This window comes from Vitis riparia, chromosome 12 (genome assembly GCF_004353265.1).
Source record: "Vitis riparia cultivar Riparia Gloire de Montpellier isolate 1030 chromosome 12, EGFV_Vit.rip_1.0, whole genome shotgun sequence".
Taxonomy (NCBI): domain Eukaryota; kingdom Viridiplantae; phylum Streptophyta; class Magnoliopsida; order Vitales; family Vitaceae; genus Vitis; species Vitis riparia.
In genome coordinates this window covers 6,470,379-6,495,358 of record NC_048442.1, presented here as the reverse complement: position 1 = coordinate 6,495,358, position 24,980 = coordinate 6,470,379, and the positions used below count along the sequence as shown (strand labels likewise).

Here is a 24,980-nt window from a genome sequence, read left to right as displayed (position 1 = left end):
AAATTACTTTTCTTTTTTGTATATATGAATAATGAGAGTATAAGAGTAGTTGGTAGAATTTTTTTTTTAGATAGAGTTAGGTAATTCATTAAATAATAAATTATATTTGATATTTAATAATAAATTATAAAAAAAGTTGTAATATTTAGGTATGTATGAAATGTATGTGATTATTTCTCATCAATAAATCATTTTTATCGATTCGATAAGTTTTTATAAATTTTTTAATATTATATAATTTACGCATGTTATTTTTTTATGGGGTTAAATGTGGGTAGGTTACCCAAATTTTTTTGAATGTGCAACCTTGGTCTTATCTTCTTTTTGTTTATTTGGTCTTCAGCCACAGCTACCATCTTGAAGTTACAATTCTCTGGATCGATCATTCAAGCTACCCGTCTTCCAACCATTCTTCTTCCAAATTGCAAATGGCTTCTTCTTCAACCAGCCTCTCAGTAGCTTCTTCCTCTTCCACCCATCCATGGAAGTATGAAGTCTTCCTTAGTTTCAGAGGAGAAGACACCCGCAAAAGCTTCACTGATCATCTTCACGAGGCGCTTCGTCGATGTGGAATCAAAACTTTCATAGATGACCAACTCAGGAGAGGCGAACAAATATCTTCAGCACTCCTACAGGCAATTGAAGAATCAAGGTTTTCTATCATCATTTTCTCCGAACACTATGCCTCTTCAAGTTGGTGTTTGGACGAACTTACAAAGATTCTTGAGTGTGTCAAAGTGGGGGGACACACAGCTTTTCCGGTTTTCTATAATGTCGATCCCTCTCATGTAAGAAAACAAACAGGGAGTTATGCAGAAGCATTTGCAAAGCATGAAGAAGTTTACAGGGACAACATGGAGAAAGTGCTCGAGTGGAGAAAAGCTCTAACTATGGCATCCGAACGTTCTGGATGGGATTCACGAGATAGGTAATTCTTCTAACTGGATTTCTTTTGTTTTCTATTTGGGTGTTGCTTTTTTATTCTTCTTTTTTTTTTTTTTCTAAGCTCGATCTATTCAAATTTCTTTCAGGGAATTGAAGTATGCATTAATCCAACTATTCCTGTTGGTTTAGCAAAGAGAAAAATGATAAGGCGAGGATGAGGGTTTTGTAAAATTTCATTTTTAACAACCTAATTAAGGGGTGTAGAGATTATATTAAGCTGAGTTCCATTTTACATCAAATCAATGAGGTTTGGTGCTCCTTGATCTCAAAAATGACAAGAAGCATAAGGTTGTTTTTTTTTTTTTTTTTTTTTCTTGTGATCAATGCTTGAAAACCTCTTCAAACAGCATTGGATCAGTGCCTTTTCAACCTTCCTGAAGGCCCACTCGGATACCGGACCCAGCCCATTAATTAATTGGATCACCGGATATGTTTTTTCAGCTTTGAAAATCAATCGTTGTGGCGTCAAAATGCATCCAATAGCTTTTCTAGTGTTCCTAACCCAAGTTCTAAAATGTTGTCTATGCAGACTGCTCAATTGGGAGTGTGTCAGACTGAATATATAATAGTATCTTGGATTATATAATTTCACAATACATTATTCCTAGCTTCATGTCTCTGCTTTTGTTGGATACCATGTGTTCCCATCCTAACAACATGATAATGGGGTTAATCGTAGCTTCATCTTGTTGAATCATATCTTGTCTACCTTCTTTTCTTTCAGTCGCAACAAAGAACAAATCTAAGCACTAGTACTGCTATATTTATCTATTTTTCTTTGTCCCTTTATGACTTTTAAAAGATGACCATATGATTGTTTTCAATTATAATTTCGCAGACATGAATCCGAGGTTATTAAGGAAATTGTTTCCAAGATCTGGAAAGAACTGAATGATGCATCCTCATGCAACATGGAGGCTCTAGTTGGAATGGCTTCTCATATACGGAAGATGGTTTCATTATTACGTATTGGGTCAGATGATGTTCGGATGGTAGGAATTTGGGGCATGGCTGGCATAGGTAAGACTACCATTGCTGAGGCTGTTTATCAGAAAATTCGCACTCAATTTGAAGGTTGTTGCTTTCTTTCAAATGTTGGAGAAAAATCACAAAACAATGATCCAGCTGTTATACAAATGGAACTCCTTTCACAAATTTTTGAGGAAGGAAATCTAAATACAGGACTTCTCAGTAGAGGAATCAACGTTATAAAAAAACCACTCCACTCCATGAGAGTCCTTATTGTTCTTGATGATGTGGATTGCCCACAACAATTGGAGGTTTTAGCTGGAAATCATAACTGGTTTGGTCCAGGAAGTCGAATTATCATAACAACCAGAGACAAACATTTGCTAGATGAGAAAGTGAAAATATATGAAGTTAAGGAATTAAACAATGATAAAGCTTGTATGCTCTTTTGTCAACATGCCTTTAAATATAAGCCTCCTACAGAAGATTTTGTACAGCTACGTGACCGTGCCCTAAATTATACAAAGGGCAATCCCTTAGCCCTTAAAATCTTGGGTTGTCTTCTATACAAAAGAAGCAAAGAGGAATGGGAGGGTGAATTGGAAAAACTCATAAGAATTCCAAACAAAAAGATTCAAGATGTGCTCAAAATAAGTTTTGATAGATTAGAGGAGAATCAAAAGAGTGTATTTCTCGACTTGGCATGCTTCTTTAAAGGGCAAGACAAAGATTACGTCACAAACGTATTGAAAAGTTGTGATTTCTTTCCAGAAATTGAGATACCTATTCTTAGAGAGAGGTCTCTCACAACTATTGATTCAGATAATAAGGTGTGCATGCATGATTTGATACAAGAAATGGGATGGGAAATTGTTCGGCAAGAATCTATCCACGGCAAACGCAGTAGGTTGTGGGTTAATGAGGATGTCATCAATGTATTAAAAGAAAATACAGTAAGACCTAAACTCACAATTGCTTTACTTTTTTTTTGTTTCAATTTTTTAATTTTAACTTCAAGCTCATACGCAGCTCTTGGTTCATTGTCAGGGGACTGAAGCAGTTGAAGGCATAGTCCTTGACTTGTCTACTTTAAAAGAGCTACACTTCAGTGTTGATGTCTTTAGAAAGATGAACAGATTAAGAATACTCAGATTCTGTAATGCACAAATACGTGATAGCTGGGATTATGCTTGGAAATGGGGAAACTATGATTGGTATAAATATCAGTACCCTAAATGTAAATTGCATCTATATGGGGATTTTAAATTTCTATCCAACAACTTAAGATCTCTCTACTGGGATGGATACCCTTTGAAGTCCCTTCCATCAAATTTTCATCCTGAGAAGCTTGTTGAGTTAAAAATGTGCTTTAGTCAGCTTGAACGACTATGGGAAGGAAACAAGGTATAATTTATATTTGTTGTTTTTCTTTAAATGGATTATAAAGTTCTTCAAAGTGGATTATAATTTTTTTCCTCTTTTTCTTTGACAGTCTTTCCAGGATTTGAAGTTCGTCGAACTTTGCCACTCTCAACATCTAATCAAAACTCCAGACTTCTCTGGAGCTCCAAACCTCAGGAGAATATTTCTTGTTGGCTGTAGAAGCTTGGTCCTGGTTCACCCATCCATTGGAGCTCTCAAGAAGCTTATTTGCCTGAATTTAGAAGGTTGCAAGAACCTCAATAGTTTCTTGAGCAGCATCCATATGGAGTCTCTTCAAAATCTTAATCTCTCTGGCTGCTCAAAACTGAAGAAATTTCCAGAGGTGCAGGGAGCCATGGATAATTTATCAGAGCTTTCTTTAAAAGGGACTGCTATAAAAGGATTGCCATTGTCCATTGAATATCTCAATGGACTTGCTTTATTAAATCTGGGAGAGTGCAAAAGCCTTGATTCATTACCGAGCTCCATTTTTAAGTTGAAGTCCCTGAAAACTCTTATTCTTTCAAACTGCTCCAGACTGAAGAAGCTTCCAGAGATAGGGGAAAATATGGAGAGTTTGAAAGAGCTTTTTCTAGATGACACTGGTCTAAGAGAGCTACCTTCATCAATCGAGCATCTAAATGGGCTTGTTTTGTTGAAGCTGAAAAATTGTAAAAAACTTGCAAGTCTTCCGGAAAGCATTTGTAAGCTGACGTCTCTTCAGACTCTTACTCTCTCTGGTTGTTCAGAACTGAAGAAATTGTCAGATGACATGGGGAGGCTACAATGTTTAGTAAAGCTCAAAGCAAATGGAATTGGTGTACAAGAGGTACCCACATCTATTACTCTTTTGACAAAGCTTCAAGTATTATCATTAGCAGGATGTAAGGGAGGGGAATCTAAGTCAAGGAATTTGGCTTTATCTTTGCGCTCAATACCAACAGAAGGATTGCGACTGCCTTCTTTGTCGGTTCTATACTCCTTGAGAAAGTTGAATTTAAGTGACTGCAACCTATTGGAAGCAGACCTACCCAGTGATCTTGGCTCCTTATCTTCATTGGAATGTTTAGATCTGAGCAGAAACAGTTTCATTACCGTGCCTGGCCTCAGTCGACTGCCTCGCCTCAAAAGGCTCATACTGGAACACTGCAAGAGTCTTCAATCTCTGCCAGAGCTTCCATCAAGTGTTGAAAAATTATTGGCCAATGATTGCACATCCCTGGAAACCATTTCAAATCCATCAAGTGCATATGCATGGAGGACGTCCGCATATTTCAACTTTGAATTTTCTAATTGCTTCCGACTAGTGGAGAATGAGCAGTGTGACAATGTGGAAGCTATCCTGTTGGGAACTTGTCTTGTTTCATCAAGACCCCAATCCATGGCTCTAAGTGATCTTCTTGCCGCTCACAGGGTATGTTATTATTTGTTTGCGTATGCTAAGAATTCTTAAAACATAATTTAATGTCGTGTTAAATAATTGACACAATCCCACAAATAATCTTGGAATACTAATCCTAGAATATTATTTCTCTACATGCATGCCTCCAACTTTTTCATGATTCAGCGGGCTCTATCTCTTTTTTTCTATGACGCTGTTGTTCCTGGGAGTAGCATTCCAGAGTGGTTCACCCATCAGAGCCTGGGGTGTTCAGTAACTGTAGAGCTGCCTCCACATTGGTGTAATACCAGGTTGATGGGATTGGCTGTTTGTGTTGTTTTCCACCCAAACATCGTCATGGGTAAGTTCGGCCGTTCTGCATATTTTAGTATGAACGAATCTGGAGGCTTCTCTCTCCACAACACGGCTTCCACGCATTTTTCAAAAGCTGACCACATCTGGTTTGGGTATCGACCCCTTAGAGGGGTTTTCAGCCCGAGCATCGATCACCTGAAGGTTTCCTTTGCTGGATCCAATCGTGCCGGCGAAGTGGTGAAAAAGTGTGGGGCTCGTCTGGTATTTGAGCAAGATGAACCATGTGGCCGGGAGGAGGAGATGAACCATGTAAGCTTCAGGAAATCTGGTCCTAATTTTTTCATTCCTTAATTTATTAAAATAAACATATTAAAGCACCACGCCCCTATTCCTACTCTCTTTATTCTGTTAGTTTCTACTTTCGTTCTCACTTCCCCTCCCTTTTGTTTCTTTACGGGCGCTCAAATGATCACAAATAGTAATTAATCAATACTTTACAAACCTACTTAAAAAAAATAAAAATAAAAAGCCCCTTTGTTTTGGTTGAAGTTTATTACTCCAAGTTGCTTTCGGTTGGCAATAAATATAAAATACATATATTTAAAGTATTGATTTGTCCTTGTTGAGGTCCTTCAACTGTCTAGTTCATCCATAAGAGTGAAGCCTAGGGTAGGGCATTCTGCGCCCATTTGGACAAATGAAAGGGTGGGTGGTGGAATTTACTTTGGAAGACTTTGTTTTGACTTGATCCTTTCTTTATCTTACCTTTCTTCCTAAACATCCTATGCCATATACACAACCACAAGTGGTACCATCTTCTTATTTTTCTTATTATTTATCATTATTATATGCTACTATTGGTCTTATATGCTTTGTCTATTTATCTGTTCATTATTTTTTTTTGGGTGTGTCGTACCTCACCAAATTATTGAGGCTGTCACTATCAATAAGCATCGCTCTTGTTGGTAGTCCCCGTAATTTTTAACCATTAAATATCTTGGTAAAGTTGTTTTAAGTGAATACATTTTTCCATAATCAATGATTCTAATGAATAAATACTTTTTAATTAATTTTATAAACTACTCTTAAATGTTATGTTTTAATTATCCTTATTTAAATATATATGCATTCTAATTGAAACATTTTTTTTAATGTAGAAAAAATAATACTTTATTTTAATTTACTTTATTGAAGAGTCCACCAAAAGTCTTTAGCGACCATAAAGACAATTTATTTTGAGTTCGATCATTTCTTTCAATTTAGTGAAAAATACTTTAATTTCTCTAGGTACATAAAGATGTATGGTGGGTCACATTTCCAACTCCGAGGTAATCACTTCCTTTTAATATGTTTTTAGGTCTTTTTAGTTCTTCATTAGGTTGCTAGTTATCTAAAAAATACATAATATTAATGGATTGATTTTTTTAATTTTCATTTTTAAAATGAAATTTTAATTGACTCCATTCTAATTTATTTGTAACTTTTTTTAATTTAATAATGATTTTGAATTTGATAAATAACATATCATTTTATTTCATTTTGGTGATCATTGTGGACTAATATTTTTCCAATTATTTTATGTGATTAAATTCATAGTTGTATTAATTGAACGATGCTTTATGTGGTAAGTTGTGCCTTTTCATCTTTACTAAATAAAAATTTTGAAAGAAACTAAAGAATTATTTAAAGGTTCACAATAAAAAAAAATTTTAAAAATTATGAGAAAATTAGGATGAGGCATAATAAAATGATAATATTTAAAGTGTATACATATATAGATAGATAGATATTGTGATTAAAATATTATTTTGTATATATAAAAGATTAAAATAGATTTTATTTATCAAATACTCTTGTAAGAAATGTGAGACACAGTTGGGAGGTCGAAGTAAAGTGCTGCAGAAGTAGTCTCCAAACATGATGGTACAGCTGCACCCAAAATTCTAAGGCATGCAAAGAATTGGATGGAGGCAAAAGTTAGTGGGAAAGTTGGCATTAAGGTATGTAGGGGCAGCCAATTCTATAAATAATATTATGGACTTGGTGGTTTTTTTTTTACTGCTCTCATAGATCTCATAAATGATTATTATGTTCTGCTTCTTACACCCTTCCTTTACTTCTACTTTCAGGTTCTCTGCTTTCACACCAAGTCCATCTTCTCTCTCCCATTTCACTCCCTTGAAGTCGATTTCTCTATCATTTTTCACTGCATGAAGAAATGGTTTCTCTCTGTAAGATGCATTTTCTCTTGCTATTTGATTTCAATAACTGATCTCACTATGGCTTTTTTTTTACCTGCATTTTGTGGTTTGTGCTCATAGGCTTTGGACATTGGATCTAGTGTGACTGAAAACGAGGATCCTGGTGTAGAAACAGTAGTTATTGTTGTTGAGGACATTACTTTGGTTGTGCAGCCCATGTTTGGCTTGTTAATGCAGCAAATGCATAGTCTATTAATTTGGCAATGCAGTTGCTGCTTGGTTTATTAATTATTGATATTCCCAGTACTTAGTTTATTGATTTGGTATATTTAGTTTAATAATTATGAGTCCTTACAATTATTAAAATATGGATAGAAGCCATAAAAGGCCATCACAAATTTATTCATACCCTGGTAATTAAGTTATACCTTCATATGGAACTTGCCCTTAATATAATAGTGTAGAGGTGAGTGTTGTAGTTGTAATAAATGTCCTAAAGTTTGCAAGGGTAGGTTTTCTAATGGAAGCATTTGTAAGCTGACGTCTCTTCAGACTCTTATACTCTCTCTGGTTGCTCAGATCTGAAGCAATTGCCAGATGACATGGGGAGCCTACAAGGGTTAGTAAAGCTCGAAGCAAATGGAATTGGTATACAAGAGGTACCCACCTCTATTACTCTTTTGACAAAGCTTCAAGTATTATCATTAGCAGGATGCAAGGCAGGGGAATCCAAGTCAAGGAATCTGGTTTTATCTTTGCGCTCATCACCTACAGAAGGATTGCCACTGCCTTCTTTGTCGGGTCTATGCTCCTTGAAAATGTTGATGAATAAGTGACTGCAACCTATTGGAAGGAGCCCTACCCAGTGATCTTGGCTCCTTATCTTCATTGGAACGTTTAGATCTGACAAGAAACAGTTTCATTGCCGTGCCTTGTAGCCTCAAAAGGCTCACACTGGAACAACACTGCAAGAGTCTTCAATCATTGCCAGAGTTTCCATCAAGTATTGAAGATTTATGGGCCAATGACTGCACATCCCTGGGAACTTTTTCAAATCCATGAAGTGCATATGCATTGAAGGAGTCAAGATTCAACTTCTATTTCTGCAATTGCTTCCGACTAGCTGGGAATGAGCAGAGTGACAGTGTGGAAGCTATCCTACTGGGAATATTATTACTCTACATGCATGCCTCCAACTTTTCCGTGATTCCTGGTAACCCTGATCTATCTACTCAGTATAACGCTGTTGTTCCTGGAAGTAGCATTCCAGAGTGGTTCATCCATCAGAGCGCAGGGTGTTTAGTACCTGTAGAGCTGCCTCCACATTGGTATAACACCAAGTTGATGGGATTGGCTGTTTGTGCTGTTTTCAACGCACACATCACCATGGGTGAGTTGGATGAGTTGGGTTTTAGTGTGAGTGAATCTGGCAGCTTCTATATCGATGACACGGCTTCCATGCATTTTTCAAAAGCCGACCACATCTGGTTTGGTTATCGACCTCTTTGGGGCTCTGGTGGAAACCAGAGCAACACTTTGAAGGTTTCATTTTCTATATATACATAATTGTTTGTTAAGAATATAAAATATTTTTCAACAGGTTTTCTTTATATATTTTGTATATCAATTAAATATAAAATATAAATATTTGAAAAAAAAATTATACTTATATCATCGTTTTTTTATATCATTGAGTATAATTAAATTATATAAATCATTATTTTAGTATTAAATATGTTTTCAAAATAACATTTTTATCAAACATCACAAATTTTATCATACATATATTATTTTTTTCAATAAAATAACTTTAGTATCTACATCTAATACGGGACAGGGTGGGCATAAAACCACAATGCTTAGTAGGGATATTTAGAATTTAGGGAAAATAACATAAAAATGTAAAAGAACTTGTACACATATACAGGGAAAATATAAGAGCTACAAAAAATTGATAAATATATACATTAAAATGGTCAACCTAATAGTAAATTAACACTTAAAAGTTAATTAACTTAATATGTGAATTATATCTTAAAATATAAATAAATAAATAAATAAAAGCAGAAGAATATCTTAAATTTTACAAAAACCTTATGAAGTGTAATCAAAATAGTCTAAATGGGCTTTCTAAAATTATCTTAAAATTTGCCTGAGCCAAAAAGGGAGCTTAGGGAAAATGGCAAGAGAGCTAAAAGGATATAAATGAAGCCATAAGTTTGACAGTGCATTTGGGCCTTCACTTTTGTGGGTGGGTGGGTGGGGTGGAGGGGAAGCACCAAGCATGCAATCAAGTTCATTAAATAACAAAAAAACATAATCGTATGTAAAGATTAGAGATTAAAGGTTCTTTAGAAATGTCTACAAAAACAATTCTCAATTTTAGTTTTATGATATTTTCTAAAATAAAGTCTTTCGAAATTGAAATATTGTGCTTTCTATATTTTTAAATATTTTTTTATAATAAATTTTATTTATATCACTTTATTTTTAATCATTTGTATAATTATTTTTTTAAAAGGAACCTTAGAAATCCAGTGAAAACAGTTAAAGCCTATTTGGTAATTGTTTTTTAAAAGCGTTCTGAAAAACAATTTTTGAGAACAATTATTAAAAGCTGTTTTTTTATGTTTTGTAAAATAAATCTGTATGAAAACTTAAAATATTTTTAACATGTTTTTAATATTTTTAAATACGTTTTAAAAATAATTGTATATCTAATATTTTATTTTTAATCATTCTATATATTTATATAATTTTTTTTAAAATAATACAATAAAAAACAATTAAAATATATTATTTTAAAAACACCTTTTTTTTATTCTTAAAAACATAAAATAAGAAATAGTTATTTTCTTGTTTTTTTGTTCTAAAGAAGAGAAAATTGTTCTCCAAAATAGTTTTCAAACAAACCCTTAAATTTAAAAACAAAATATTTTCAAAAAATTGTTTTCTAGTATTTTTGAGTCTAAAAACAGTTTTGTCTCTCGAAACAAAAAATGGTTTTCAAAAATGATTCCCTAATTGACTTTAATCCTTTTATCATCACATATTGAGAGATTAATGAAGCTTGATCTTAAAAGTGAAAAACCTTTTAATACAGAATGAATATAAAAACAAAATTGGATTCATATTGGAGGAACAGATATATTTTTCCAGAAAAAATAACATGATTTAAAATTAAATTATTTTCAGAACACCTCTCACCACCACCATAAGTGGGATATTTTATGAATATTTCGTCAATCACTTTGTCTGGGGTATTCACAAATGAGATGTGCCAAATACTAGAAATCAGGTGGCAACTCCAGAAACGTGAAAATGGTCAAAAATGAGTAATTAAGTACAAGACTTCCTAGCAATGAGCACAACAATAAACCTCCCATCTTATTTGGAAGATGAATATGGAATTTGGGACACAGTGTCTAACAAACTAGTTAAGAATCAAAACAAGGGAATGAGAAAGGAAAAAAAAAATTTCAAGAAATCTCCCCCAATATTCTCCTAAGAACTGTTGAATGTATGGCTTTCAGTGACTTCCACCTTAGCAGCCTGGATCACCGGGGAACACCATCTCTCTCAGCTCTTCTTTCTGCTCAGGATTTGACATGCAAGCTCGTCCCGCATTTTCTTATCAGGCTGCAAAATTGTTTGGTCATGGTGATTAGATCGGGTAAACTACGCAGAAGTTGTGGTGACCTTCTTCCTGATGACCCTCTTTCTTCGTGCCTTGGGAGGTGATGATTCCTGATTAGCAACAGAATCACCTGTCCCCTGTTTGATGCCGAGGAGTCCAAGCCCAGAAACAATGGCCTTCTTTGATATAAACCATTTTGAAGATGACTCAGCAGCACCCTCAGAAGGCCTGTTGTATGCCTTCAAGAGGTCTGACTGGGCCAGTGGATCTGCCTCCACCCCGAGCCAAGCCAGCCTTGATGTCTCCCCTAATTGAACATTCAAAATCCTGCACGTCCAGCGAGCATTTTTAATCACTAAGGAAGGTAGCAAAGGAAGTTTACAGATAATGCAATTTTAATCAGTTATAGATGCAAATTACAATTTGCTCTAGTTCTGGTCAATTTTTTAGCAGATTTTAGCAACAGCTTGCAACAGAAGGGAACAATTTCCAACATCTACATGGACTCAAGAAGAGTAAGATGTAAGGGATAAACCATGAATAATAAACTGGTACTATTAAATATGGAAGAATGAAACCCATACAGTCCCAACTTACTACTACAAACCCACACACACCAAGAAGAAAGACATTCCTAACTTACTAATTCTTGCCACCAGCACACACATACACAGAGGCTACTGTTAACAAAAGAAAAGGAAAATAAACCACAAAGATGTGCTAGAGAACAGAGTCCCTCAAGTAGAATTGAAACGGTTGAGAGAGAGGGAGATGGGTGTGGAAAGGAAAAGGTGAGGAGGAAGAAGATCTATATTGCTACTGTTAGCAAAAGAAAAAGAAAAAAAAACTTTGACTATGTGCTGAAGAACAGAGTCAATCTCATAATGCCAAAATGATTCAGTTAGACAGACAGATGGAGAGAAAGACCTCAAAGATGGGATAAAGATAACATCAAAACAATTGAGAGAGAGATATAGAGAGAAAAAGAAGTTAATATGGCGGCTGTTTACAACAGAAAAGGGAAAACAAACTTCAAAGTCACTCCAATAACATCGAAATGGTTGAGAAAGAGATGAAAAAGAAAGTTTATATGGCTACTGTTTACAAAAGAAAAAGGAACACAAACCTCAAAGCTGTGCTAAAGAACAGAGCCACTCCAATAACGTCAAAATGGTTGATCATCACTCTATCAACTCCACACAATAGCTGATATCGTAAGTTCGCATAGAGCCCAAGGAATGCACCATAACCGAGAGCATTTGTACTCACAGTTGGGATTGTGACAGATAACCTGTCAAAAAAAGGAAAATGATTTATCACAATAAATTTCCCTCCAAAATATTTGTTTTAGCAGTTAAGTGGATATAAGGTGATTCTCTACCAGCAAAAAGCTTCTGAAGTGTGTGATCCTGATGCAGCCTAGTGAATGAAGAGTTCATACAGCATTTGGAATCCATGTCATACAGTGGATGTGGACATCTTTGAATAGCAAGAAAAGGCACCATCCGCTGAAACGTCTTGATTTTCTTAAAGAAAATACCAAAAACTAGGTATCTGAAGTCTAATTAATTGTAATGATTACTAAGAAAAAAAGGCAAGAAAGAGGAACATCATCTTCTTTGGATATAATTCTCATTTTATTGACAAGTAACAGTAACAATCTTACTGTAGACTGGAACTATGATTTAAGTATTTATAGACTCTCAACTTCTAGAAATGATAGGGAATCAATTATTGTCATAACTGGCTTGGAAATAAAATAGGAAACCTGAAAGGATAAGACATCTAAAAACTAGAAAACCTTAATATATATATATATAAATATGTATTCCCATGTGCCTGGGCATATCAGATAGTTTAACATGGCATCAAAGTATTAATTCCTAGAGATCTTAGGTTCAAGTATATTTTAAAGTGTTTACTTATTACCCATTTGTTTCCCATGCATAAGATCATCATACATGATGGGGGTGTTCACCTGATATACACTGTTGTCCATGCACTAACAACTTACGCTTTGAAGCAAGGGGTTTGTCTAACATGGTCAACAAATAGCACAGTTTTTTTCCAGAAAAGAGAGGAAAAAAATGAGAGGGAGGAGTTGTGTCTTCAAAACATTTCTTACCTATCCTTCTTTTTACTGGCAGCAAAATTTGTCAAAGCACCTTGTGCTGCTCCAGCAGTTAATCCAACCATACAGAACTCAGCAGCCTTGTAGAAGAACGAGTGAATTCTCTTCTGCAAGTCAAATTCCCTAAGCGGATAGCTCTTTTCAAATATGTTGTTTGGAAGCTTCTGCAACGTATTTTGCAAATCAAACCGAAAAGTATTGCCATACGAACGGTCTATGCTCCTTGAAAATGCTGATGAATAAGTGACCGCAACCTATTGGAAGGAGCCCTACCCAGTGATTTTGGCTCCTTATCTTCATTAGAACGATTAGATCTGAGAAGAAACAGTTTCATTACTGTGCCTGGTTGCCTCAAAAGACTCACACTGGAACAGTGCAAAAGTCTTCACTCATTGCCAGAGCTTCCATCAAGTATTCAAGATTTATGGGGCACACATCCCTGGAAACCTTTTCATATCCATCAAGTGCATATGCATTGAAGAATTCAAGATTCATCTTCTATTGCTATAGTTGCTTCCGACTAGTTGGGAATGAGCAGAGTGACAGTGTGGAAGCTATCCTACTGGGAATTCGGGTTGTTGCATAAATACCGAAATCCATGGCTCCAAGTGAGGATTCTGCCTTTCCCTGGGTGTACATACTATTTGTTTGCGTATGCTAAGAATTCTTAGAACATAGATTACTAATCTTGGAATACTAATCCTAAAATATTATTTCCCTACATGCCTCCAAAATAATTGACACAATCCCACAAAATAATCTTGGAATACCAATCCTAGAATATTATTTCTCTACATGCCTCAACCTGTTCTGTGATTCCTGGTAACCCTGGTTCAGTATAGCGCTCTAACTAGTTCCTGGAAGTAGCATTCCAGAGTGGTTCATCCATCAGAGCGCGGGGTGTTTAGTAACTGTAGAGCTGCCTCCGCATTGGTATAACACCAAGTTGATGGGATTGGCTGTTTGTGCTGTTTTCAACGCAAACATTACCATGGGTGAGTTGGGCGAGTTTATATGTTTTAGTGTGAATGAATCTGGCAGCTCCTATAAAAACGACACGGCTTACATGCATTTTTCAAAAGCTGACCACATCTGGTTTGGTTATCAACCACTTGTTGACCGCTTTGGGGCTCTGGTCCGTTTAGAAACCAGAGCAACACTTCGAAGGTTTCATTTTCCGTATCCAATAGTGAAAGTGTGGAGTTCGTGTAGTATATGAGCAAGATGAGAAAGATGGGGAATGCATCTTTCCTTTTGGCGCCATGTGGCCCGAAGAAGGAGATGAATCAGTAGACCATCTTCTCAATAGCCACCGCGGCCTCGATTTCCTGTACTCCCCATGTAAGCTTCAGGAAATCTGGTCCTAATTTTTTGATTCCTCAATTTTATTAAAAGAAATATATTATGATATTAAAGCAATGATTTTGCTAATTGCTCATACATTATGATACTTATTTTTAAAGCATTAAAGATGGTTCTAGTTGAAAAAGCCCGTTGGAGCTCTATCATATTTCTCCATATAATGTTAATGGATTGAATATTTAAATTTTCATTTTTAAAATCAAATTTTAATTGACTCCATTCTAATTTATTTGTAGTTTTCTTTGTTTCCTTGTGTAACGACCCGCACCCAACCATGTAGATATTGTCCGCTTTGGGCCCAAGGGGGCCCTCACGACTTTAAAACGCGTCTACTTGGTTAAGAGGAGTCTCTACATATATAGCGCCAGGAACATTCTCCCCTATCCGATGTGGGACATCACAAACACCTCCCCATGCAGACACAACATCCTCGTTGTGACCCATGGGATTGTAGGGACAAACAGACAAACACCCCTTACGGAGCCAAACAAACCCCCACACCGGGGTCGGGGATCGACTCTGATACCATTTGTAACGACCCGCACCTAACCATGTAGATATTGTCCGCTTTGGGCCCAAGGGGGCCCTCACGACTTTAAAACGCGTCTACTTGGTTAAGAGGAGTCTCTACATATATAGCGCCAGGAACATTCTCCCCTATCCGATGTGGGACATCACACCTTGCCTCTTAAAAAGGGATTAGTAATGATTTTGAATTTAGTAAATAACAAATAATTTTATTCCATTTTGATGATTATTGTAGACTAATATTTTTCAGATTATTTTATGTGATTAAATTCATATTTGTATTAACTGAACGATATTTTGTGTGGTAAGTTGTGCTTGGAGTAATATATAGAATTGGCCAACAATACACAAGAGAGATAACCCATAAAAAAGCTAAAAAAAATCTATGTATATATATATCATGTTGCATTTGTAAATGACAATATATAATTTATAGAACTTTTTTAATGTGAAACTAGTATCATATGTGCTTTAGTCCCATAAGAGTTATGATCGGTAGTGTCCTAGTTAGATTAAAATTTTGGACTTGTGCTCATAATCCCAACGTCCTATACATACTACCATCTTCTAGCATAGGATCCTATCATCTTGGATTGGAAGGTTTGCTTTAGTACTACACCATAGTTATTGTTTAATAATTTGGGAAAGTTAAAAATTTTGAGAAAAATACAATATTAGATGTTAAAAGGGAATAAGGAACAAAAGAAACCACAAAATAAAAAGTTAATCACTGCCATCAATGGAAGGAAGCTTCTCATCTAGTTCAGGAATGGTATCTACAGCAATAGTCGAAGATGATGGCACTGGTGTAGGAGCCAAGACCATTGAGGCGATAGGGTTAACCATAATGGATTCAATCAAGCACTTGCGCTGCCTCTCCCAAAATCCAGCCCTCAAATTTATAGCCATGTCTCTCTCTTCTTCTTCTTCACAAACAATGGGGGACAACACTCAGTCAACCCCTATCTCTAGCTCACTACTGGCAGTGGAAGAAGATGAAGACGAGAAGGAGGATGAAGTTGATGGAGAAGATAGAGGTGCGGGTGACGGAGTCTTTACCCTCTGAACGGGCTAAACAGCAGGTCCTTTCCTCGTCTTAGCAGGAGGTCGAACATAGGAGTTGGAGGCCGGATGACTTGTAGTTGAACCTTGCTTTAGCATTCCTTCCTAACGTTTTTTCTTCCTCTCCTCTAGGTGGGCCTGGCGTGCCTCTAAGTCCGCCAAGTGGGCAACCTCTTAAAAGGGCAGGTCCTTTAGCATGAAGTGCTCGCCGAGCACCAGAGACGAGGGAGCCATGCGAGGAAGTATGGGGATACCGAATGGCTTAGGCTCGTTGATCAATGCCAATATATTCTTATCTAATAGTAGAACCTTATGGTTCCATTCAGAAGTGTCTATCTCGAATAGCTAGTTGAGTCGAGTAAAGGAAGCTTTTTCCACCCACTCTACAAGACGACCCCGCCTGTCCTTGCTTCTGCCACACAAACAGAAGGATCAACAGTGAGTTCACAATAAGAAAGAAATAATTGCAAAGAACGAACAAAAGTTACCGAAACATATCCCACTTGGAATCTCCAATGAGCATTGCAAAGTAAATACTTCGTCTGGCTCTTCAGATAGACCACTCCAGGGACTAGAGACAAGGACATGGCCCTTTACCCCATCTTTGCTTGAGTCTGGAAGCCCGATCACCAGTTGGAGGGAAGGAAAGTGGGCAGCCAAACTGAACCTTTCCTTCTAATTCATCTTTACCGTGTAGATGAACAAGACTTCCAACAAGGAAATGTCTAGCTAGAAGAGCATGTCCAAAACGATGCATCCCATCAACACCAGGACAACATTTGGATGGAGGAATGCTGGAGGGATCTGGGTGAAGTGAAGAAACTACTTGAAGAGAGAGGAAAAGGGTAGATGAAGCCCCACAACAAATTGTTCCTTGCTGAACTACAACACGTTGTGGGGCTGTTTTTCGGAGGATAGAGCCTCGTCGTCTACTAGATGGATAGAGATTCTGTCTAGGACATGGAAGCATGCCCAGAACTCCTGTTCAGATAGGAGATCAACCGAACGCTCCAATCTAAGGTGCCCGACTCTAGCGTCCTTCCGACCACCTTTCTAGGGCCTACCACTTCCGTTTGAAGAAGCAACTCCTCTTCTTGTTGACATGCTGAGTAGTTCTAGGTTGTGTAAAAACCTTTGTGTGACAACGCAATTATTAGAATCAATCACCTGACCCATCCATTGTTTAGCGATGCCTCAGTGGTACAACAAAAAACCTAGACGAACCAAAAATCCGAGTCTAAACGGACCATCTAACAAAACTTGCAGATCAAGCCTTTTGACTAATAATCGAAAGGAGAATAGCTCCCATAGTGCCAACATGACAGTGGCCAGATGAAACACCTGAACCGACCCTTGAAGGTACTGATAATGAAGAAGCAAAAAGGGAAATCCGAAAAACCCTAGATCTGACGGTTGATACAATCATCTTCTCCAAAGCAAAAACTTAAGAAAGCCCTAGAATCTAGACGCCACGACGTCCATTTTCTGTTTAAACCCAATAACCGCCGGTGCGGTCCCAAAATGAACAATGAAAAGAAAAAATGGCAAACGACGGGAAGCTTACCGGAGTTAAAAGTGAGTACTCTCTAGCGAGAGGATGCCCACCGAAAATAGGCTTGAGAATGGCGGTGAGAAAAGTGGAGAACGACTTACGACAAGCGTAGTAGCAGCAAAGATGCAGAAACGGGAAAGAGAAAGCTCTAGAGTGGGAAAAACCAAAAAGTAATCCAAGGGATGTGGGGGGCCTCTATTTATAGGGATGTGGGGTCCCTCTATTTATAAGGACCCAAAAACCTAAGAATCCCCCAAGAGACAAGCCGCTTGGAAACCAATGTTTTCATAACCGGATTGATCATTGAATCGAAAGAGTTACCAATTCACGGTTCATTGGTCGGACCGGTGGTTGAACCACGGCCGAACTAGTGACGTCATAAATATACAATTTATAAATTATTAAAATTTAAAATAATTATAAAAATAATAATAATAATTTATATATTATTTAAAATTAAAATTTTATTTAAAAATCAAAAATTAGTTTTAAATTATAAATTAAAATTAAAATTAAAATTTTAATTTAAAATTTTAATATTTATTTTTAAATAAAAAACTTATTTTAAAATAAAAATTTTATTTAAAATTGTAATTTTTTTTAAATTTTAGCATTAAATCATAGCTCATACCATTCATGTAAATCCATATAAAAATCATTTTTTACTTTATTAATTTGAGCTCCTTTTGAGCTCACAATCCATATAAAATTGTAATGTTGTTGAAGACTAATAAATAAACAAAAAAAATTATGAAAATGAAATATTAAACATAATATTATAATAATAATAAAAAAATACATTAAAATTATTGATTTGCTAATCAGCACGATATTTAGTTTAGTAATTATGTGTCCTTACAATTATTAAATTATGGAAAGAAGCAATAAAAGGCCATCACAAATTTATTCATACTCTGGTAATTAAGTTATACCTCCATATGGAACTTGCCCTTAACATAATAGTGTAGAAGTGAGCGTTGTAGTTGTAATAAATGTCCTAAGGTCTGCAAGGGTAGGTTTTCTAACGGAAGCATTTGTAAGCTGACGTTTCTTCAGACTCTTATGCTCTCTCTGGTTGCTCAGATCTGAAGAAATTGCCAGATGACATGGGAAGCCTACAAGGGTTAGTAAAGCTCGAAGCAAATGCAAGTGGTATACAAGAGGTATCCACCTCTAATGCTCTTTTGACAAAGCTTCAAGTATCATCATTAGCAGGATGTAAGGGAGGGGAATCCAAGTCAAGGAATCTGATTTTATCTTTGCCCTCATCCCCAACAGAAGGATTGCCACTGCCTTCTTTGTCGGGTCTATCCTCCTTGAAAATGTTGATGAATAAGTGTCTGCAACCTATTGGAAGGAGCCCTACTCAGTGATCTTGGCTCCTTATCTTCATTGGAACGTTTAGATCTGACAAGAAACAGTTTCATTGCCATGCCTTGTAGCCTCAAAAGGCTCATACTGGAACAACACTGCAAGAGTCTTCAATCATTACTAGAGCTTCCATCAAGTATTCAAGATTTATGGGCCAATGATTGCACATCCCTGAGAACTTTTTCAAATCCATGAAGTGCATATGCATTGAAGGAGTCAAGATTCAACTTCTATTTCTGTAATTGCTTCCGACTAGTTGGGAATGAGCCGGGTGAAAGTGTGGAAGCTATCCTACTGGGAATTCGGGTTGTTGCATCAATACCGAAATCCATGGCTCCAAGTGAGCATTCTGCCTCTCCCTGGGTGTACATGTTATTATTTGTTTGCGTATGCTAAGAATTCTTAAAACATTGTTTAATATGGTGTTAAATAATTGACACAATCCCACAAAATAATCTTGGAATACCAATCCTAGGAATATTATTTGATAAGGGAGAATCAAATTCTCCATGATACGTGCTGCATTCCTTTTCTGTTAGCATAATATCCGCTTGTATAGTTGTAGGGATATGCTCAATATTTGTATTTGATTCTTTCCTATTATGTAGGAGTTTACAACTGTAATTATCGTGTATATAATGAAGAGTTATCTCCTCATCCGGTAAGGAGGATTTCAGTCATTTACCGTGTTTATCAAACACCTTTATGGTATCGGAGCAAGGTTTCTTTTGATTCTGACCATGGCTGTTTCGTCTTCTTCACCTCCTACTCTTCCGCTCAATACAATGGTGCATATGCTCACCATTAAACTGACCTCCTACAATTATCTATTGTGGAGAAATCAATTCGTTCCTCTGTTAGCTAGTCAAGAGCTTTTTGGTTATTTGGACGGTAGCATCACGGCTCCTTCTCCCATGATTACTGCCTCTGATGGCACCCCAAAATCCAATCCTGCATATACCTCTTGGCTGCATACCGATCAGACACTGCTCAGTTTACTCTATTCTTCTCTCACAGAGGAATCTATGAGTGAGGTACTGGGTTTCCGTCACTCCCACGAGGCCTGGCATGCGCTTGAAGTCTCATATTCGCACCGATCAAAGACTCGCGAACTGCAACTCAAGGATGAACTCCAGCTGATGCACCGTGGCTCTCAGTCCATTGCTAAGTTTTCTCGCACCTTCAAAGGCCTTTGCGATCAACTGGCTGCTATTGGACGTCCCATTGACGATACGGATAAAGTCCACTGGTACCTACGCGCATTGGGACCCGACTACAAGATCTTTTCTACCACCATGATGTCACAACTTCCTCTACCATCCTTTGTTGAAATTGTTCCAAAAGCTTTGAGCCATGAAATCTTTGAACGGTCAGTTTCCCATTCATCTTCCAACTCTGCTTATTTTGTGCAGCAAACTTCCAAAGTGGCTGGTCATAAGCAAGTGAAGCATCGGTTTTCAGCTTCTCCTACACCGTTTGCCAACTCAAAGTCATCATCCAACTCCTCCGTCCACTATCAGTTGTGCGACAAAGAGGGCCACTTGGCTAAACGTTGCTGGACTTTCCTAAAACTCAAGAAGAAGCAATCGGCTAACCTTGCTGAGGCTTTTTCTACCTGCTCGATTCAGGATTTTAATGACTCTAAATGGTTCCCTGACTCTGGTGCAACGTCCCACATGACTAGTGACACCGAAGGTGTGGATCAACCGGCTGTCTATTCTGGTAATGAACGTGTCATGGTTGGCAATGGTCAGTCCTTAGCAATCTCTCACACTGGTTCCATTTCATCTCTTGTTCCATCTAGTCCTCTTCTTTTATCTAATGTCTTAGTTGTTCCTGGAATTAAGAAAAATCTTATTTCTATTAGTCAACTTACTAAAGACAATAATTGTTGTGTTACCTTTTCTTCCTCTGGTTTTACCATACAGGATCGGGTCACAAGAGTGGTACTGGGAGTCGGAAGATGTGAAAATGGTCTCTACGTGTTGGATCGTCGTCATCATGCCTTAGTGTCCACTACTTCTTCACCGCGAGCATCTGTTCGTTTATGGCATACTCGTCTTGGTCATCCACGTTATCGTACTGTTGCTTCTCTTTCTAAATTAGGATCTATTTCTTGTAGTAATAAATTGGTGAACAATGATTCTGAAATTTGTGTTGGTTGTAGACTCAGCAAAAGCCACCGTTTACCTTTTTCTCTAAATAATGAACGTTGTGCTATGCCTTTTGATCGTTTACACTGTGACCTATGGGGTCCGTCACCAGTTTCTTCTTTTAATGGATATAGATACTATGCGGTTTTCATTGATGATTGTACTAGATTTAGTTGGATATTTCCTTTAAAACACAAATCTAATTTCTTTGATAATTTCATCAATTTACAACGTTTTATTGAGACACAGTTTTCCGCCAAAATCAAATCATTTCAGTGTGATGGTGGAACTGAGTTTACTAATAATAAATTTCGCTCTCATTTGCATTCGTGTGGCATTGATCTTCGTCTGGCATGTCCTTACACTCCTAGTCAAAATGGAATTGCCGAACGTAAGCATCGTCATGTCACAGAAACAGGTCTTACTCTTATGTTTCATGCTCGTGTGCCGCTCTTCTTATGGGTTGAGGCCTTCTCTACTGCCGTCTTTCTCATTAACCGACTCCCGTCACCATCTCTTGCTGGCAAAACACCTTATGAGCTCCTGTTTGGTAAGCAACCCGATTATTCTATGCTTCGTACTTTTGGGTGTCTTTGCTTCCCTTATTTGAGAGATTACTCACCTAATAAATTGTCTCCAAAATCTACTCCTTGTGTCTTTTTAGGTTACAGTACCCTTCATAAAGGATTTCGGTGCTTAGATCGTAAGACACATCGTGTCTATGTTTCTCGACATATGCAGTTTTATGAACATACCTTTCCCTATAATGGTGATTCTGTGCAAAATCTGCCATCTAACATTGACTATATTCATTTTTCTGAGTCTCAGGAATGTGTTTCTAGTTCTTCTAACGTTAGTACTTCAGATTCTTTGCCTTCACCATCTTTCTCGAATTCACTGTGTCTGCCTTGCAATGATATTCCACACTTGTCTTCGACTTCTTCTCCTGTTCCGCAAGTTCCTCTTGATGAGGACTCTCTCTTGGATTCTGTTGCTACAGATTCGACCACTCCTTCACCAGTTTTGTCCTCTCCTCGTGTGACCACTTCCAGCCATCCGATGATTACTAGAGGGAAAGCTGGTATATTCAAACCACGGTTGTATCATGCTATGAATATCTCATCTTCTTCTCAGTTGTTTCAGGCTCTTCTTGCTCTCAAAGAGCCACGAGGCTTCAAGTCTGCTGCAAAGCACCCTGAATGGCTCTCGGCTATGGATGATGAAATTCACGCACTGAAGAAAAATGATACGTGGGTTCTTGTACCTCGTCCTCAGCATCATAATGTGGTTGGCTGTCGCTGGATTTTCAAAACAAAGCTTCACTCTTATGGGTCTATTGAGCGTCATAAGGCACGTCTTGTGGCTCAAGGATTTTCTCAAGTTCATGGTCTTGATTTTGGTGACACCTTTAGCCCTGTGGTGCGTCCTGCTACAGTCAGAATCATTCTATCCTTGGCTGTTACTTCTGGATGGCGTTTACATCGGCTAGATGTTAAAAATGCCTTTCTTCATGGCTTTCTCCACGAAGAGGTGTACATGGAACAACTGCCTACCTAGACTGATCCACAGTTTCCTCAGCATGTTTGTCGTCTAAAACGTGCTCTTTATGGCTTGAAACAAGCTCCTCGAGCTTGGTTTCATCGATTTAGCTCATTTTTGCTCAAACTTGGTTTTCACTCTAGTCAGGCTGATTCTTCGTTGTTTGTCTATCACTCCTCGCATGGTACTGTTTACTTACTTCTTTATGTTGATGACATGATCATCACTGGAAGTACTCCTTCTCTGGTTCACACCTTTATTACTCGGCTTTCCAATGAGTTCTCCATGAAGGATTTGGGTGATCTTCATTATTTTCTTGGCGTTGAAGTCCAAGCTAATGAGAAGGGTCTACTTCTCAGTCAAACGAAGTATGCTCTTGATCTCTTGCAACGTGCTTCAATGATTGATGCCAAGCCTATTTCTACACCTTTTGTTGTTGGACAACATCTATCCGCCGAAGGGACTCTATTCTCCGACCCTACTCTGTTTCGTTCTCTTGCCGGTGCTCTTTAATACCTCACAATCACCAGGCCTGATTTGTCCTTCAGTGTCAACTCCATTTGCCAGTTCATGCATGCTCCCACCGAGGATCATTTTCATGCTCTCAAGCGTATCTTGCGCTATGTTAAAGGCACTGCTCATCATGGTCTTCAACTTCACAAACAGTCCACTCGTGATCTTCTTGGCTACTCTGATGCGGACTGGGCTGGATGTCTTGATACACGTCGTTCTACTACTGGCTATGCTATCTTTTTTGGAGCTAATTTAATCTCTTGGTCTTCTAAGAAACAAAGCACTGTCTCTCGTTCAAGTGCAGAAGCCGAATATCGCTCCTTAGCTGTTGCTACTGCTGATATTGCATGGATTATTCAGTTGCTTCGGGACCTTCATGTTACACTCTCAGTGCCACCTAAAATTCTTTGTGACAATCAAAGTGCAATTTTTATGGCAGTCAATCCGGTTACTCGTCCTCGATCCAAACATATTGCAATCGACTACCATTTTGTTCGTGAACTTGTTGATAAAGGCACTTTGCAAATTGATTTTGTTCCTTCACATCTACAGCTTGCTGATTCTCTGACCAAAGGAGTTACCAAGCCACAATTCTATCTCTTTCGAAGCAAGCTCAGCGTTCTCCCATCTACCACGCTCACCTTGCAGGGGGGTGATAAGAGAGAATCAAATTCTCCATGATACGTGCTGCATTCCTTTTTTGTTAGCATAATATCCGCTTGTATAGTTGTAGGGATATGCTCAATATTTGTATTTGATTCTTTCCTATTATGTAGGAGTTTACAACTGTAATTATCGTGTATATAATGAAGAGTTATCTCCTCATCCGGTAAGGAGGATTTCAGTCATTTACCGTGTTTATCAAACACCTTTATTATTACTCTACATGCATGCCTCCAACTTTTCCGTGATTCCTGGTAACCCTGGTCTATCTACTCAGTATAACGCCGTTGTTCCTGGAAGTAGCATTCCAGAGTGGTTCATCCATCAGAGCGCAGGGTGTTTAGTACCTGTAGAGCTGCCTCCACATTGTTATAACACCAAGTCGATGGGATTGGGTGTTTGTGCTGTTTTCAACTCACACATCACCATGGATGAGTTAGGTTTTAGTGTGAATGAATCCGGCAGCTTTTATATCGATGACACGGCTTCCATGAATTTTTCAAAGGCCGACTACATCTGGTTTGGTTGTCGACCTCTTTTGACTTTGAAGGTTTCATTTTCTATATATATATAATTGTTTGTTAAGAATATAAAAACTACAAGTCATGATATTTTTCAACAGGGTTTTCTTTATATATTTTGTATATCGATTAAATATAAAATATAAATATTTGAAAAAAAAAAAAAAAAACTATACATATATCATCATTTCTTTTATATCATTGAGTATAAAAGAAGATTTTTCCAACAAATTTTATTTTTATGGCAAAAAATTTTTTTTAGAGATGAAATTAATGTTCATAGCAAAATATTATATTTAACCACATCATATATTTGTGGCAAATAATTTTCCATAAGATTTTGATATGGTATAACATCTTTCAAGCTAAGCGTGAGCAAAAAGAGATCAAACCCCCAGACAAGTACGCTTATCCATAAGTGTACTTGGTTTTTGGAAATGTTTTTGAAGGTGATAGTTAAATTTGAATCAAATCAATATAATGTCTAATTTAATATAGTTAATACAAGCATAACTCAATCTTATTTTTCTAAATTTAAATTAAGCTCAAGTTAATCAATTTAGCATCAGAAGACTAGGTTAATAAGTGAATTAAATTTGAGTAAAATAAAATCATGTATAATATAATAAATAATTAAATTTATTTAATGAATTAAAAAATAGTATAAAATAAATACAAATATAAATTATAATATTATAAAAATATTAAATCAAGT

The 24,980-nt window shown here is 37.1% G+C and overlaps 2 protein-coding genes across 6 annotated transcripts; one reads left to right on the top strand and one right to left on the bottom strand.

The window, feature by feature from the left end:
• Nucleotides 1–304: 304 nt before the first annotated feature.
• On the top strand, nucleotides 305–18,656 carry LOC117927193 (disease resistance protein RPV1-like). Of its 5 annotated transcripts, none has more exons than XM_034846629.1 (9): nucleotides 305–928; nucleotides 1,784–2,867; nucleotides 2,962–3,318; nucleotides 3,407–4,750; nucleotides 4,904–5,341; nucleotides 6,320–6,360; nucleotides 6,893–7,032; nucleotides 7,162–7,263; nucleotides 18,589–18,656. In XM_034846629.1, the coding sequence occupies exons 1-7, from the start codon at nucleotides 429–431 to the stop codon at nucleotides 6,951–6,953; spliced, it is 3,825 nt and encodes a 1,274-aa protein (XP_034702520.1). In that variant the 5' UTR covers nucleotides 305–428; the 3' UTR covers nucleotides 6,954–7,032; nucleotides 7,162–7,263; nucleotides 18,589–18,656. The 5 variants fall into 5 exon arrangements, with proteins under 5 accessions (XP_034702520.1, XP_034702523.1, XP_034702518.1 ...); XM_034846632.1 differs by lacking the exon at nucleotides 18,589–18,656 and adding an exon at nucleotides 7,813–8,820 and having other exon boundaries at nucleotides 6,908–7,032; XM_034846627.1 differs by lacking the exon at nucleotides 18,589–18,656 and adding an exon at nucleotides 7,813–8,820.
• On the bottom strand, nucleotides 10,519–13,496 carry LOC117925928. Its single transcript, XM_034845036.1, has 4 exons — nucleotides 13,366–13,496; nucleotides 12,996–13,223; nucleotides 11,997–12,161; nucleotides 10,519–11,197 (listed from the first exon to the last, which is right to left on the bottom strand). The coding sequence occupies exons 1-4, from the start codon at nucleotides 13,494–13,496 to the stop codon at nucleotides 10,912–10,914; spliced, it is 810 nt and encodes a 269-aa protein (XP_034700927.1). The 3' UTR covers nucleotides 10,519–10,911.
• Nucleotides 18,657–24,980: the final 6,324 nt, after the last annotated feature.